The sequence below is a fragment of the Saprolegnia parasitica genome (genome assembly GCF_000151545.1).
Source record: "Saprolegnia parasitica CBS 223.65 unplaced genomic scaffold supercont2.31, whole genome shotgun sequence".
NCBI classification, from domain to species: Eukaryota; Oomycota; class Saprolegniomycetes; order Saprolegniales; family Saprolegniaceae; genus Saprolegnia; species Saprolegnia parasitica.
This window is the reverse complement of record NW_012156425.1, coordinates 18,089-31,481: the sequence shown is the minus strand read 5'-3', so window position 1 is coordinate 31,481 and position 13,393 is coordinate 18,089. Positions and strand designations below refer to the sequence as shown.

Genomic DNA, 13,393 nt, shown 5'->3' with positions numbered 1-13,393 from the left:
TTCTCGACCGGCACGACGAGACCGTCGGCCTGGCGTCAAAGAAGAGCGGCTCGGACGTCTCGAGCGCAATACCCGTGTCTTCGTGGAACTTCGAGCGAGAGCTCCGTCGAGACGTTGGTCGAGATACGAAAGTTTGGGCTTTCTCCGGGTTCGAGTAGCCGTGAAAGTGGTCCAGATGCAGACCGTTCTTGACGACATCGACCACGTCGCTCTTGCTGTGGCCCGCCAAGACGTGCGCGAGCTTGAGCGTCTCGAGGTCGAGGAGCTCGCTGTACTTGGCGTAGAAGGCCGCGTACTCGGGACAGATGGCCGCCACGGACGCCGGCACGCCGTCCTGGACGCTCGTGCTGAGCGTCTCCTTGACCGTGTCGTCGACGAGCGTCTTCTGGAGCTTCTCGGGAAAGTCGGCCGTGTTGGCGATGCAGTTGGCCGCGGCTTCCATGTAGGCGGAGCGCACCTTGTCAAAGTCGGGGATGTTCTTGAGGTTGACGATGCCGTTGGTCTCGAGCGCGTCGACGAGCGCGTTGGCGTCGGCGGCCGAGAGGTTGTCGAGGTCGAACGCCGGGATCGTGTACGCCGGGTAGTCGAAGATGCTCGCCGCCATGGCCGACGCGAGGAACGACAGGATTGCGAGCTTGGAGGCCACCATGGCTGTTGAGAGAAAAAGCAAAAGTGAGGACACCGTGAATAGTACAGGCGGAGCACGTCGTAGGATTCACCCGCCGAAGGCACCCAAGCACCCTCCGACCCTCCGTGGATCTTGAGATTCCGCCCAGATCGTCGCACTGTGCGTAATCGCTTCGGGTGGATTGAGCAGTACCTTGTACGTGCTAGAATCAGATGCAACGCCAATTCCAGAGGAGCGCCTTCCGCCCGTGGACGACAACTTGCAGGGTTTTTCAACTTCGAGGCCGTTTCTCCGCCGAGTGTCCACAAGGGAGAAAGTCGGAGGATATTTATTCTCTCGTCTCGTCTCGTCCATTGGACTCTAAGAACCAATGAAGATTTCAACAACAGCCACAAGATGTGTTGGTACACCGCAATTGAAAATCTCGACCGTAGTACTTCGACCCCGTGGCAACTGCGGTGCAAGGGACGAGTCCGACAGTTTGTTTATGCAAAATCGCTCGCGCGATGGATACAGTGGCGCTTGCGACGGTGCCAAGTCGACCACCGGTATAGGGAAGCCCGAGCACAGCGTTCAAGTCCAAGCAGCCCCATAGTCGTGAGAATAGCTCGGGCTTTGTCGAGACAGGTTGGCAGCTGCGTGACGGCCGCACGACACACAGATGATCCAAAAAGACCAGGATAAAAACGCACCAGGTCGTCCATTCAACAATTGCGGTCGCTACAAGATGACACCGTGGTCCACCTCGGCAACGAACATCGCAACGCCACATCTGGGAGCCTCTTGGCGTCCTAAACAGCCACATGTTGGGTCGTTGAAATGGATTGATTGAGGCTGCAATTGTTGGCGCTAGCCGCGGCATTGTCCCAGGGACATTCGACGGGGTCCTTCATCCTGTGACGAACGCAGTCACCGAAATATGTAAAAGCATCGCGCACATGTGCACCCATACCGCCACGTTTTGCAAGTAAGCGGTGCCATACAAGTAACCCTACGTCGTATGCAGCAATAGTACGCTGCCATGGATGGGGCTGGGTGCATGGTACGTGTACTTGCCGGCTGCACACGGCGAGGATTGTAGACATGGACGCACCCAGTGCACAAGTTAATCAGTAGTGCGCTGTGTTCAGTGGATGGATGGTTGCCACGTACTTGATGTACTTCTACGTGAGAAGCATCCTATCTCATACGCTCACTGCGAGAGACCCGTGTCTCTACTGCGGCAAATGCACCACAAAACGCGTCTAGATAGCCCAGCACATGCTGTACGACTGACTGCGTAGTTTGCCCGATTGACTTGAGAGTTTGTGGCTCGAATACTTGGCCATTGTATGACAACTTTTCGAGAGTAGAGTTGCGATTCCTACGATCTCGTTCAATGACGTGGCAGCATCGCACAACAGCTAGCCCACCTGCTTCGGAGTTGACATGAGTCGATGGGATTTAGTGAGATTGGAAGAAGCAAGACCATGAATGCGCTTATGTGACGGTGGTGCTGCGAGCGACAGGGGGATTTCGGTGTTCCTGCGTGTGGACCGGGCTCCAACCTTCCTCGACTTGACCAAAGCACGTCACTCAACCGTCATCGATCTTGCAATTATCACGTTGATATTTTGATGCAAGAGCACATGACAATTGTGTCCACACACGTCATTTTGTTTTACCTGATGGCTCGTTTAACGCGCTATGGGATTCGTTTAGCACCGCATTTATTCTTGGCGGTAACCGACTGTCGACGGCCGTGAAGAGCATGGACGAGACGGGCCAAGAGGATGAGGTAGATCCTTGCAGTATAAGGCGGTACGAGACGTATCTCTAGAAGGTCTTTGGGCGGTCCAACTCGGTGACCAAGGTCGCGTCGCTCCTCGCTGGCGGCGCGTCCGTGCCCAAGTCCAACAAGGAGGCGCGCGCGCTCGAGGCGCTGGCGATGAAGGACGAGCAGCTGCGAATCCTAAGCGAGCAAAACAACCAGCTCCTCAACACACTCAACAACATGGACGACGAGCTACAGTCGCTGAAGATGGCCAAGCTCCAGCTCGAGGACGACAACCGGAGTCTTCGTGACAGCAACTTCGAGCTTCAGAGCCGTGCGCGGCCGCGGACGCGCACCTAAAGAAAGCGGAGGTACGTGTATCTTGATGGTACTAGGGTATACTATCGCCAAGGCATGTAGAACAGCATGGAAGAGAAGGAAATGCAGATCAAGGTGCTCACCGACCACAACGGCGAGCTTCTCCGACTGCTCGAGATCGAAGAGAGTCAATCGGGGACACTCGCCAAAGAGAATGCGTCGATCAAGCTCGACGCGGATGCGCTTGCAAGCAAGTACGCGTCGCTCATGACGACGGCCAAGACGCACGAAGAGATTGCGGGCCGTGCTGTGCGAGACAGTCAGCTCCGCGCCGAAGAAGTCCGCCTCCTCCGCATCGATACGGACCAGCTGCGAACGTCCAACAACGAGCTCAAAATGAAGGCGCAAGTCGAGCTCGAGTCGCTCCACGAGCAGCTCCGCGTATGATTTCTGCAAGCGTGTAAACTGTTGAGTGACGCGTGTGTAGGTCCGGAAAGAAAAACAATATCAACTATTGGAGAAGATCCAGTCGCTCGAGGAAGCCAAGCGCCAGAGTGACGATACGCTGCACGGCATGGAAGAGCGCGTGCGGCAGCTGCTGGAGCAAGGCCAGGAGCGCGAGACGCAGCTGCAGCTCGAGAGCAAGGTCAAGCGCAGCCAAATCGACGCCAACAAACACCTTCAAGTCTCGCCCTCGATAGTTTTCAGCAGGCCACTGATAAACTTGGTTTGCCTAGGTGGAGAACGACCAACTGGTGGCCGACAAGCATACGCTTCAAGCACGTTTAGAAAAGGCCGAGCAAGAGCGTACGCGCATGGAGGCTGAGAACCGTGACTCGGCCGACCAGCTGCGGGAAATGGCCGAAAAGGTCAGCTTTGTGCCGCGTGCTAGACCACCGATAGACATTTTTGGCTAGGTGTTTCAACTGCTGGAGCGACTCAAGCTCGCCGAGCTTGGCAAAACCAAGTCGCTCGAAGCGCTCAAGCAAAAGGACATGGAAATGGTGTCCCTCAAGAAAAAGAACGCTCGCTTGCTCAAAGACGTGACGCAAGAAGGCAAAAGTCGGGTGAAAATCGAGCTCGACAAGAATGTGCTCTTGGAGCAGCTCCAGGTGACGTGAGTTGGATTGTTCAAACTCAACGAAACGGGTAGGCGCTGAAAAAACACAATGCGCAACTGAGCGTCCGTTGTCGCGACGAAGTAAAAGCGAAACTCAAAGAGACGGAAGAGCGAACGCTATTGGCCGAGAAGCTCAAAACGATGAGCTCGCGACTGAGCTTTCTTCTCAATAAGATGCAAGCCGACGAAGAAGCCAAGCTCTGTACAAAAGAAGACATGAAGAAAATGCAAGCACAGATCCAGAGCCTCCAGGACAAGAACACGGAGCTCGCGCAAAAGCTCAACACGACCGGCGACAGCAACCGCGTCGTCACCGAAGCGCTTCGCTGCAAACAAGTAATCATTTCGTCCTCAACCACGCACACAAGTGCATAACATCTTGCAGGAAGAGCTGGATACGGCGCTTATCAAGCTTGAAGCGCTCTCCACCAAGCTGCTCAACCAGACGCTGCCAAGCGCCGATATGGCGGTTGTCGACTCGGGCGAAAGCAGCAACCAGGCCCACGATATGCCCGCGGACGACAAGGAGCACGAAGCCGCGGGCCGGTTCTTTGTCGAGTGCCGGTCATCGCACGGCGGTCTCCTCGTTATCAAGCCCAAGCGCAGCAACAACGGGTGTCAAGAGTACCTCGACAAGCTCGGCATCAACCATTTCCTCAAGTGGGCGCAAAAACAAACCAACACCAAGCAGCGCCTCGTCGAGAAAGTCGCCGTCCTCGTGCATCAGCTCATGATGAGCGAAGAAGCGACGCTCGGCGTTCAGGAGATGCTCGCGTCCAAGCAAGATCATTTAGATCACGTCGGCAAGAAGGCACAGTGGCTCCAAGAACGGCTGAACGCAGAAGAGGACGCGAAGCGGAAAACACTTCTTCGGTAGGTTTGAAGTGCTGGCTTTGTAGCGATTGCATTTGACGTTTCGCAGGTATGTGCACGAGATCAAGTCGCGTACGCATGTCGAAAACACCCGCGTCATTTTGAAGCTGCCGGAAAGCGGCGTCGGCGACGAAGAAGTGCATGCGATAGCAGCACTCTTGCGCAGCAACAGCTCGATCCAAGAGCTCCAGTTGCAGTCGAATACAATCACAAGTCTGCGACGAGCTCGCATGTCGTCATCAAATCTGATGTTTTTCAATTATGTAGGCGAAGGCGCCCGCGCCATAGCTGCCATTTTGGCGCTCTCGACCTGTGCGCTAACTCATATCGATTTGCGCAAAAATCACATTGGGGACGACGGTGTCCGCGTACTCTCGGAAGCCCTCGGGCGCAACCCGCGCATCAAGCACGTGTACGTCCACGCAGGCGGCAAGATCGAAGCGCTTGGCGCCCAGCCGTCAAGTACGAGCGCCGACGGTCTCATCCAAGTCGAGACCATTTGCGTTATTGACGTACGAGAAAACGACGCCGGGCGGTCGTCGCTGGCGCTGGACCTCGACACGATCGACCATGGGGCCGTTGCACCACGTAGATACGCGATGTTTGAGACGTGGTGTCTGAGAATATTGCTGCGTAGTGCCCTCGTCCGTGACGGGCGACACCAAGCTCTTTGCCAAGCGCAGTACGACGCTAGAAGTCGCCAACGCGGCGGCGCTCGAGAAGAAGCGTGAGTGGGCCAAACTGCAAAAGTCCAAGCGCCTTGCCGCGATCGAAAAGAAAAGCCAAGCAAAAGAACAGCTCTGGAGTGGGCGCGCCGGCGGCCTCGAAGTCGCTCACCCCAAGAAACAGCTGCCGCCGCTCGACGATGCCTCGGTACGCACTGAAGGGTCACTTTCGATGCAGCGAGATTGATCGAGTCTTGCGTAGACAAAGACACTCGAACGATCCTTGTCGGCGCCGTCCGTCAACGACAAGAAGGCAGGCGACGAAGGCGTCGATGGAGCCAGCAAAAAACATATTCAAGCAGCACCCTTCAGTCGACGGCTAAAGGAGTCGCCACTCGCCAAGCCCACCTAAGCCGTCCCGCGGAATAGGCAGCACCAACTAGCCTTGATAGGATGCGTAATAGCCACACGATACGCGACGACTTGTCGTCTTCTAAACTACCTACAAGTAGTATCTCCGTGGTGGACAAACAACTGGTCAACACAAATGAAGACGAGTTGTACGATCCCATGCCGAGCGGATATCACCTAGAATGGACAAGAATCGTCCATTTCTTCCAGCTCGGAAGACCAAAGTAGTGCGATATGACAATGTTGCAGTGTAGTTTGAGTTGGATAGTATCCAACTCCAACTACACTGCAACATTGTCATGCGGGCGCCGACTTTTTCTTTGAGATGGCGCAAGTCGTGCTCGAGGTCGGTCGAGTCCGGGTGGCCTTCCGGGTACCCGGCGACCGCGATGCAAGTCGCCAAACTCTTGGCGAATGTACTTGACGAGGTCGAGCGCATACGAGAACCCGCCATCGCACTCTTCAAAGGTCGTCTTGCCGCGCGAGGATGTTTTGAATGCCTGCGTCTTTCGCCGCGTCAAGCGCGTTCTTGATGCTGCCGCGGCTCATGTTGGTGCACGCGAGGTGCATGAGCATCTCGAGGCCCGAGAACTTTTGGTCATATCGCAGAAGAGCGGGTCCATTAGCAGTCGATGCGCGACGTAGTAAACATATCTATCTTATTATTGCTCAACATCTCCACGATTCGTATGAGCGGCACGTTCTGCGTCATTCATAGCTCCAAACATCATCATGTCTTCATCGTCGTACGCGTTTCGGGCGCTCTGGAGACAACAGAGCACAAAGGCAACGACGAGGCTCATCGCCCCCAGCGCGACCGCCGACGCTGCGAGTGCCTTTGCATCGCGTTGGATCTTGGCGGGAAACGTCGTGTGGTAGCATACGTCCGCGAACGACGTGTCGTATCTCGGCTTCATCATGGCATAGCGGCACGCGGGGCTTAGCTCCGGGTAGATCTTCGGGCTGCGGTAAAAAATGCAAAAGGTCGACAAACCATCGACCCGCGCATTGCGAACGCAGTTGTCGTCGATCCAGTCGCTAAATGCCGACGTCTCGTGCATCCGTTGGCAGCCGTCGCAGAGCGCGCTCAACGTCGGCTCGGCCGTCAAGACACTTGGCGTCACTTGGTCGCAAAAGTTGGTCAGCGTCGACGAGTTGGTCATCGGGACGTCAAAAACGTTGTGTTTTTCGCCGCGCTCGCAATTCGACGGGTAGCGCTGTCCGTCGCGTTGATGAGCCCGAACCGGAGGACGGCGCGCATCGGGAAGCTGTCGCAGTAGACGTGGCCGCGCTTGGCGCAGTACGCTTCGTCAAAGCGCTGCTTGAGTGTTACGTTCTTGCCGTCCATTGATGAGCAGTTGACATCCGAAGGCGGGGTCCAGTCAAAGGTGTCTGTTGTTGGGTAGTACGCGCCGCGGAGGCCGACTCTCCACAAGAAGCTCTGGTCTTCTAGCGTAAGCTCCGTGACGAGATCTGGATCATGCGCGCACATAAAGGCAGTGACAGCGATGGCCGTGAGGAGCGCGACGTGGAGCAAGCTCAGCCACGCGAGCGGTGTCAGCGTCGCCAGCTTGGACGCGCGAACGACGTACACTAGAGAGAGGATACCAACGACGAGGCTGGCGCCAGCACACGAGAGCGACACGGCGCCCGGAAGGAACGGTAGCATGTACGAGGACCCGAGCGCGATCAAGACGACGAGATCGTAGAGCAGCACGAGGCTCGTGGCGCCAAGAAAGACGCGGAGCTGCCACGAGAGGAGAAGCATGCTCGGCAAAGGCAATTGAAAACTGTCCATTTAGAGTGTCATCCACGCGCGACATGTTGACGACATCCCACGTAATCCGCATTGTCCACGCGAGAGGTGGATTCAAGATGGCCATAAACCCTGGCTGTCATACGCTGGGTTCCACTCATGGGCCATGCGTGGAACCCAGCGTATGACAGCCAGTCGTCCCTCTGGCCGATCTTACGCGCTTGCGTCTGGTGTAATTGTCTTTGGCTCGAACGCAACAACCGTGTCTTCCGCTCGACGCTGACGCAACTTCCCGCTGCCGCGCTCGCGATGCGGGCAGCCACTATCGCAAGACTGCATGTCCGGCACTTGGCTCGTCGCGCTGTGGTGCCATCTCTTGACGCGTCGCTGGCCGCTCTCCGCGACGACCCTAGGTGTGCACGCTACCTGGTCCCTCGCACAATCTCGAATCACGACCACTAACGCTCCTCGCTGACGCACCGGCCACGCCTCACGAGCGCATTATGAAGTCCACCATATCTTCATAATTGCATGTATTAAAACCAACAACGCTATAGCTTATACATGCCTCTTGCTTAAAATGCAGTTTCCTTCTCGTGTTACCGAACAAGTTACTACATCATCATTGAGACACCACTACGCTAGCTCGCTTCTTATCATGCAGCATCCATGTACAGTCGTTTTGCTACGAGTTGAGCAGACTCGACTTGTCCGAGTGGCGCCGAGGGGTATCCAGAAGCGTCTCGTCTTCGTCCTCGTCCGACATGGAGTACGGCATCGCAATCGACTCCTTCTTCACCTCCAAGTCGAGCATCGACGGTGTGCGCGGTGACATCATCCGGGGTGAAAGCACCTGCTTGGGTGCTTGGACGACCGTCTCTTCTTCATCGCCGTCATCCGGTAAGACCGTCGAGGCTTCCGAGGTGGTGGACGGTGCCAACGGCTTGTCTTCCTCGCTTTGGACGACGTCGAGAGCAACCCGCAGCCCGGCGTCGTCACCTCGCTGCTCTTTCGTCGTCACGGGGGCGTCGAGGTTGCCTGCGAGAAAGGTTTGGGTCCGGATCTTCTCTGGGAACTCGTCGTCGGCGCGTTGGAGCATGTAGTCTTGGTAGCTCGGCATAAAATTATGGTACGCGTCGGCGACAATGTCCTGGACGCTCAGCACTTCCTTCATGTTTTTGACGACCTCGGACGCCGGAATCGCTTCGCACGTGTTCTATGTACACATTGTCTCGCGATATATATAGACATACATATATCTATGGAGCGAGATACCCGGAATTGGCTCGCCCCAAAAGAGAAAAAATACATGATGGCCACCGGCGCCATCTCGAGCGCGAGCACAAAGTCGTTCCAAGCAAACGCTTGCTCCTTGGAAATGTCAGGAAAGTCGTCAATGAGCAGCGTCTGCCAAAACGTCAAGAAAATGACACTTTTCACGGCGAAGAATTTCAGGACGGGCGAGAACGGTGCGAGAATGTGCTTGGTCGCGAGGTAAAAAACGAGGAGTCCGTAGAGTGCAATGCTGTAGCTCACGTTGTAGACGATCCAGAGAAGCCATTGAAACCCGTCCGATTCGTACGCGCCGACTGCAAGCATGAGCAGCGAGAGGACGGCCATGAAGGGCTTGAGAAACACAAACTGGATCGTCGCCTTCTTGCAGTTGCGGAGGAGCCGACCGTCGCGCGCCATGGGCGAACAGCAGTAGCCAAGGAAACGGGTGCGGGATCTCGGCCTCGGACACCATCTTGCTCACACAGAGCGATTCGCCACCTGCGCCGCAGTGTTGAGTCCTAGCAGCATGCCGAAGTGCGTACCGGCAAAGGCGAGGACGAGGTTGAGGAAGCTGTACACGACAAAGGCCTCGTACATGTCCCGGACGATGTTGAAGTACGCGGCTTGGTGCACAAACTTGAACGAGAGAAACGACCCGACTGCGTAGACGGGCACGATGAGCAAGATGCGCAGGATGTACCGCTGCAGATGCGGCCGCGTGTACGCGCGCAAGTGCTGGTACATGCTAAAGGCCGTGAGCGCCGACGCGAAGAGCGCGGCCAGCGCGGCCACCAAGAGGAAATAGCCTCGCTCGGTCTCGATGAGGCTCAGCGGGATGCCCAAGACGGTGCCATTGCCCGTGACGTCGCCGTCCAAGATGACAGTCTCGTTGATGGCCTGCATGGGCGCCTACTGCAGCTACAGAACGCGCTGCATGAGCCAGCAGCATGGCGGCGCGTACCGTCGTCGGCTCCGCCTCTGGAACTGCCACTTGCAGTTTGTAGGCTGGCCGGTTGAAACCGCTGTATCGACTTGGGGTTTGTATGGTTGTATTTTTAGATCTATTTTTTAAAATGCTCCACGCGCTCCATACATTTTGAAAAAATGCACGCACCGTTTTTTTAATACACTCGGGTTTGGATCTCGGAAGATCGCAACACTACCAGACAGCCCCGGACAGGGCGCGCCGACACCGCGCGAAGGATGGCCTCGTCGAAGGTGCTGCCAACCATGTCGAGGAAGTGACGTCCAGTATGAGCCTACGAAGCCCTAACTAGAGCTATGCCCCAAGCCTTGGGCCTTGGGTGACCGCCCACATGCACCGACAGAATCTGCCCTCGGCCCGCCGAGACGCCATAGATTTCACGGTGCATAAACGATATATTGGACCAGAACATCAACAGGCCACCAGGAACCGAGCGTGTCGAGCTTGGAATGGAATGATTAAGTGGGTTACTTGCAACGGAGGGTTTGGCCGGCGCAGATCTGGGACGATGTGGCGCAGGTCGAGAGCACCTTGGAGCACACCATCCAGCAGTTGACACCTTGCGTCGTAGCGCTGCGCATGCACTTGTTCTTGGCGCAGTCGCTCGCGTAGTGGTCGTTGTTGCACCACTGCGTGCAGTTGGCGTCGGTCACGCGCGACGGGCTGCCCGGCGTCGCCTTCCACACGCCGTACGTGCACGCAGCGTCCATCGCGACAAGTTTGCGGCCGACGGGGCACCCGATAGGCATCGCATCGTGGTCGACCAAGTGGCGCGCAACGCGATCGTTGTACTGTTCGAACGAAAGGCCCGTGTTGGTCATGACATGCGACGCCGGCAGGAGCAGCATGCGACCCGAGAAGGCGCGAAGGACACCAGGCGCCGTCGGCATGACCATCCCGTGAAGCACGCTCGGGAAGGTGTGGCCAAACCCGCCCCACTGCGTCACGCCGTCGCCGACCATGATCGTGAGCTCGTCTTCCTTGAGCGTCGGGTGCACGCGCGTCGCGTTCACCTCGATGATCAATCCCGCGGCCGGGACTGGCGGCGCCACAGCGTCACCGTGGTCGTTGAAGAAGAGCGGCGCTGACGTGAGGAGGAAGAGACCATTGTCCGTGTGCATCTGCAGCGTCAGGTCGTCGCGCGATGTGTCGGTCGCTTCGAGTCGAGTGTAGCCGTGGAAGTGGTCGAGGTGCGCGCCGTTGGCGACAACGTCCGCGAGGCTCGTCGCGTTTGGCACGTGTAGCAAGGTTGCAAGAGACGTCGTGACGGTGTCAAGCAGTGACGTGTACGCGTCGTGGGCCAGATCGAGGTCCGGGCACTGCGTCGCAATCGCGTCGCTCAAGCCGTGCGACGACCGGCTGCTCAGCGTCAAGCGGCGCGTGGCGTCAGCAAACGTGCGCTGCTGGAGGCCGGGAAAGGCGTCGTGGGTCGCGACGCAGACCGCAGCCGCCTTCATGTAGGCGGCGCGCGTCTCGGCAAAGCGAGGGATGTTCTTAATGTTGGCAATGCCATGGGCTGCGAGGGCCCGGAGGAGGCCGTCGGGCGCCGCCAAGTCAAAGGCCGGGATCGTGTACGACGGGTACGTCGCGGCGAGGGCGGTGGCAGCGAGCAGCGCGCTGAGCGGCAGCCAGAGCGACACCATGTGCGCAGTCGAAGGCAAATCGAAAAGTGAAAAGGCAAAGGTGGCGCAAGGTTGGCTGGTCGGCCAAGACCGAACGCGCCATCTCCGCGAACCAGGATATCTATCTCTACCGAAGAGGCCTGCTGGGTTGAAGGCTTCTCGAGCGGTGGGGTACTCGGCTTGCTCTCGCTCGTGTGCCAGGCCACCGGAGGAGATGCGATGATGTGCATACAGGATACGCCTTCGAAAAATGATTTGGTTGTCGAACTCTGAAGGAATCGACATCAATTGGAAGCTCTACCGTCCAATGCAATGCGTTGACTGCGCATCTGCTATGACCTCTGCAACCTTTGGAGCCAGGACCCTCGGTATTGGCTACCGGAATTGAAATATTGCGCAGAAAGGGCCAGCACTTTCGGTCGCACTGGGTGCAAAACGACGTGGCCAATAACGTCAATTTTACATGTTAAGATCGTCTCGGTCGTGCCAATACGAGATGGCGCGATAAGTTGGTCCGTGTGTTCTCAGGCCGACACACTTCAAATGAAGCGAATATTATTAGGAGATGAGAGAAGAGCCTCACGGTCATGGTCCGCGTCCCACTTCTAGGAGTGAGTGCAAAAAAGCTCCGTCCTTGGCAAAAACATCTTGGTGGCTTATGCGCTCTCAATGTCGGCTTTAACAGCACCAGAGACGGTGCGTCGAACGATGCTTGTCAGAGTCTCTCAAGCCTTCGTCTGCAAGGGATCCGGATCCGGATAAAGATTTGTTTTGATCGTCCATGATACACAAGCATGGCGATCTAGTTCAGTCAAGGTTTCCCGCAAATGAAGCAGCGTGGAGGAGTTTTCGATACCGCGTCAACGCAGTTCTCGACGTTCATACACATATACGTAGTACGTATGGTGCGTGCTGTTTTAGAGTAGTTCGTTTTATACCCAAATTGGTACTCTAGTACAAAACTTTGAAAAACAATATTGACGCAACAAAGCCAACGACAAAAAGGTAATATCAGAAAACGCTGCTAATTCAATTCAACAACAATCTATTCTGAAATTGGGAGAGATACAAGCGATTGCTAGATTAGCACGCTGGCTTGGTCGTAGGGGCATCTGTGACCGCAGCGGTAGGAGCCGCGGTAGGGGCCGACGTCGGGGCGTCCGTGGGAGCTGCCGTGGGAGCAGCAGTCGGAGCCGCAGTAGGAGCCTCGGTAGGAGCCGCAGTCGGAGCCACAGTCGGTACAGGCGTCGGAGCCTTCGTCGCCGGCGTCGTGCACGAAATCGCCTGGCCCTTGCACGTTTGCACCGCGCACACATCAACCGGCAACGGCGCCACGCACACCATCCAGCAGTTGATGCCATCTTGCGTACCCTGGCTCACGCAGCAGCCATCCGACCGGCACTTGTCCATCTTGTGTTCGTTGTTGCAGTCAAACATACACTGCTCCTTGGTCTTGGAGCACGTCGGACCCGGCACCCAGAGACCCAGCTTGCACGCACCGTCCATGGCCATGAGCTGGCGGCCCACCGGACACGCCAGCGACGCAATACCGTTGTCTTCGTTGAGCAGGTGACGCTTGATCGACTGGCCGTACTGCTTGAACGTCATGCCCGTGTTGGCCATCTTGACGTGGCCCTGCAGCAAGAGCATGCGACCCGTGAAGCCGCGCATCACCGACGACGCCGCGTTGCGCGGCATGATCATGCCGTGGTTGACAGGCGGCAGCTTCAGGTCAAAGTAGCCCCAGTCGCGGAAGCCCTGGCCGATCATGACCGTGAGCTCGTCACGCTTGAGCGTCGGCGCACGCGACGACCGTTCTCGCCCGGCAGCTCGATGATGAGACCCGTGCGCTTGTCCGGGTTCTCGACCGGCACGACGAGACCGTCGGCCTGGCGGTCAAAGAAGAGCGGCTCGGACGTCTCGAGCGCAATACCCGTGTCTTCGTGGAACTCGAGCGAGAGCTCTGTCGAGACGTTGGTCGAGAGAC

The 13,393-nt window shown here is 57.0% G+C and overlaps 6 protein-coding genes across 6 annotated transcripts in view; 2 read left to right on the top strand and 4 right to left on the bottom strand.

Annotated features, from left to right (window-relative positions):
- Nucleotides 1–649, bottom strand: part of SPRG_20447 (hypothetical protein) — a gene marked incomplete at both ends in the record, with an annotated part of 2,261 nt that extends 1,612 nt beyond the window's left edge. Inside the window, 2 exons of the mRNA XM_012346868.1 lie at nt 23–88; nt 128–649. Coding sequence (XP_012202258.1) covers nt 23–88; nt 128–649 — 588 coding nt within the window. The remainder of the gene's footprint in view (nt 1–22; nt 89–127) is intronic.
- Nucleotides 650–2,378: 1,729 nt separating this feature from the next.
- SPRG_07748 (hypothetical protein) lies at nt 2,379–2,741 on the top strand (the record flags this gene model as incomplete). The annotated part of the gene is made up of 2 exons (XM_012346742.1): nt 2,379–2,405; nt 2,448–2,741. 2 exons carry the CDS (start codon nt 2,379–2,381, stop codon nt 2,739–2,741), a joined length of 321 nt encoding a protein of 106 aa, XP_012202132.1.
- Nucleotides 2,742–2,807: 66 nt separating this feature from the next.
- SPRG_07747 (hypothetical protein) lies at nt 2,808–5,860 on the top strand (the record flags this gene model as incomplete). The annotated part of the gene is made up of 10 exons (XM_012346741.1): nt 2,808–3,140; nt 3,187–3,384; nt 3,437–3,568; nt 3,617–3,811; nt 3,853–4,155; nt 4,205–4,692; nt 4,742–4,905; nt 4,960–5,280; nt 5,330–5,565; nt 5,620–5,860. The coding sequence occupies 10 exons, from the start codon at nt 2,808–2,810 to the stop codon at nt 5,767–5,769; spliced, it is 2,520 nt and encodes an 839-aa protein (XP_012202131.1). The 3' UTR covers nt 5,770–5,860.
- A 370-nt stretch (nt 5,861–6,230) lies between these two features.
- Nucleotides 6,231–7,536, bottom strand: SPRG_07746 (hypothetical protein; the record flags this gene model as incomplete). Its single annotated transcript, XM_012346740.1, has 3 exons — nt 6,231–6,359; nt 6,551–6,985; nt 7,021–7,536. The coding sequence occupies 3 exons, from the start codon at nt 7,534–7,536 to the stop codon at nt 6,231–6,233; spliced, it is 1,080 nt and encodes a 359-aa protein (XP_012202130.1).
- Nucleotides 7,537–8,209: 673 nt separating this feature from the next.
- On the bottom strand, nt 8,210–9,702 carry SPRG_07745 (hypothetical protein; the record flags this gene model as incomplete). Its single annotated transcript, XM_012346739.1, has 3 exons — nt 8,210–8,740; nt 8,800–9,275; nt 9,342–9,702. 3 exons carry the CDS (start codon nt 9,700–9,702, stop codon nt 8,210–8,212), a joined length of 1,368 nt encoding a protein of 455 aa, XP_012202129.1.
- Nucleotides 9,703–10,251: 549 nt separating this feature from the next.
- On the bottom strand, nt 10,252–11,427 carry SPRG_07744 (hypothetical protein; the record flags this gene model as incomplete). The annotated part of the gene is made up of 1 exon (XM_012346738.1): nt 10,252–11,427. One exon carries the CDS (start codon nt 11,425–11,427, stop codon nt 10,252–10,254), a length of 1,176 nt encoding a protein of 391 aa, XP_012202128.1.
- Nucleotides 11,428–13,393: the final 1,966 nt, after the last annotated feature.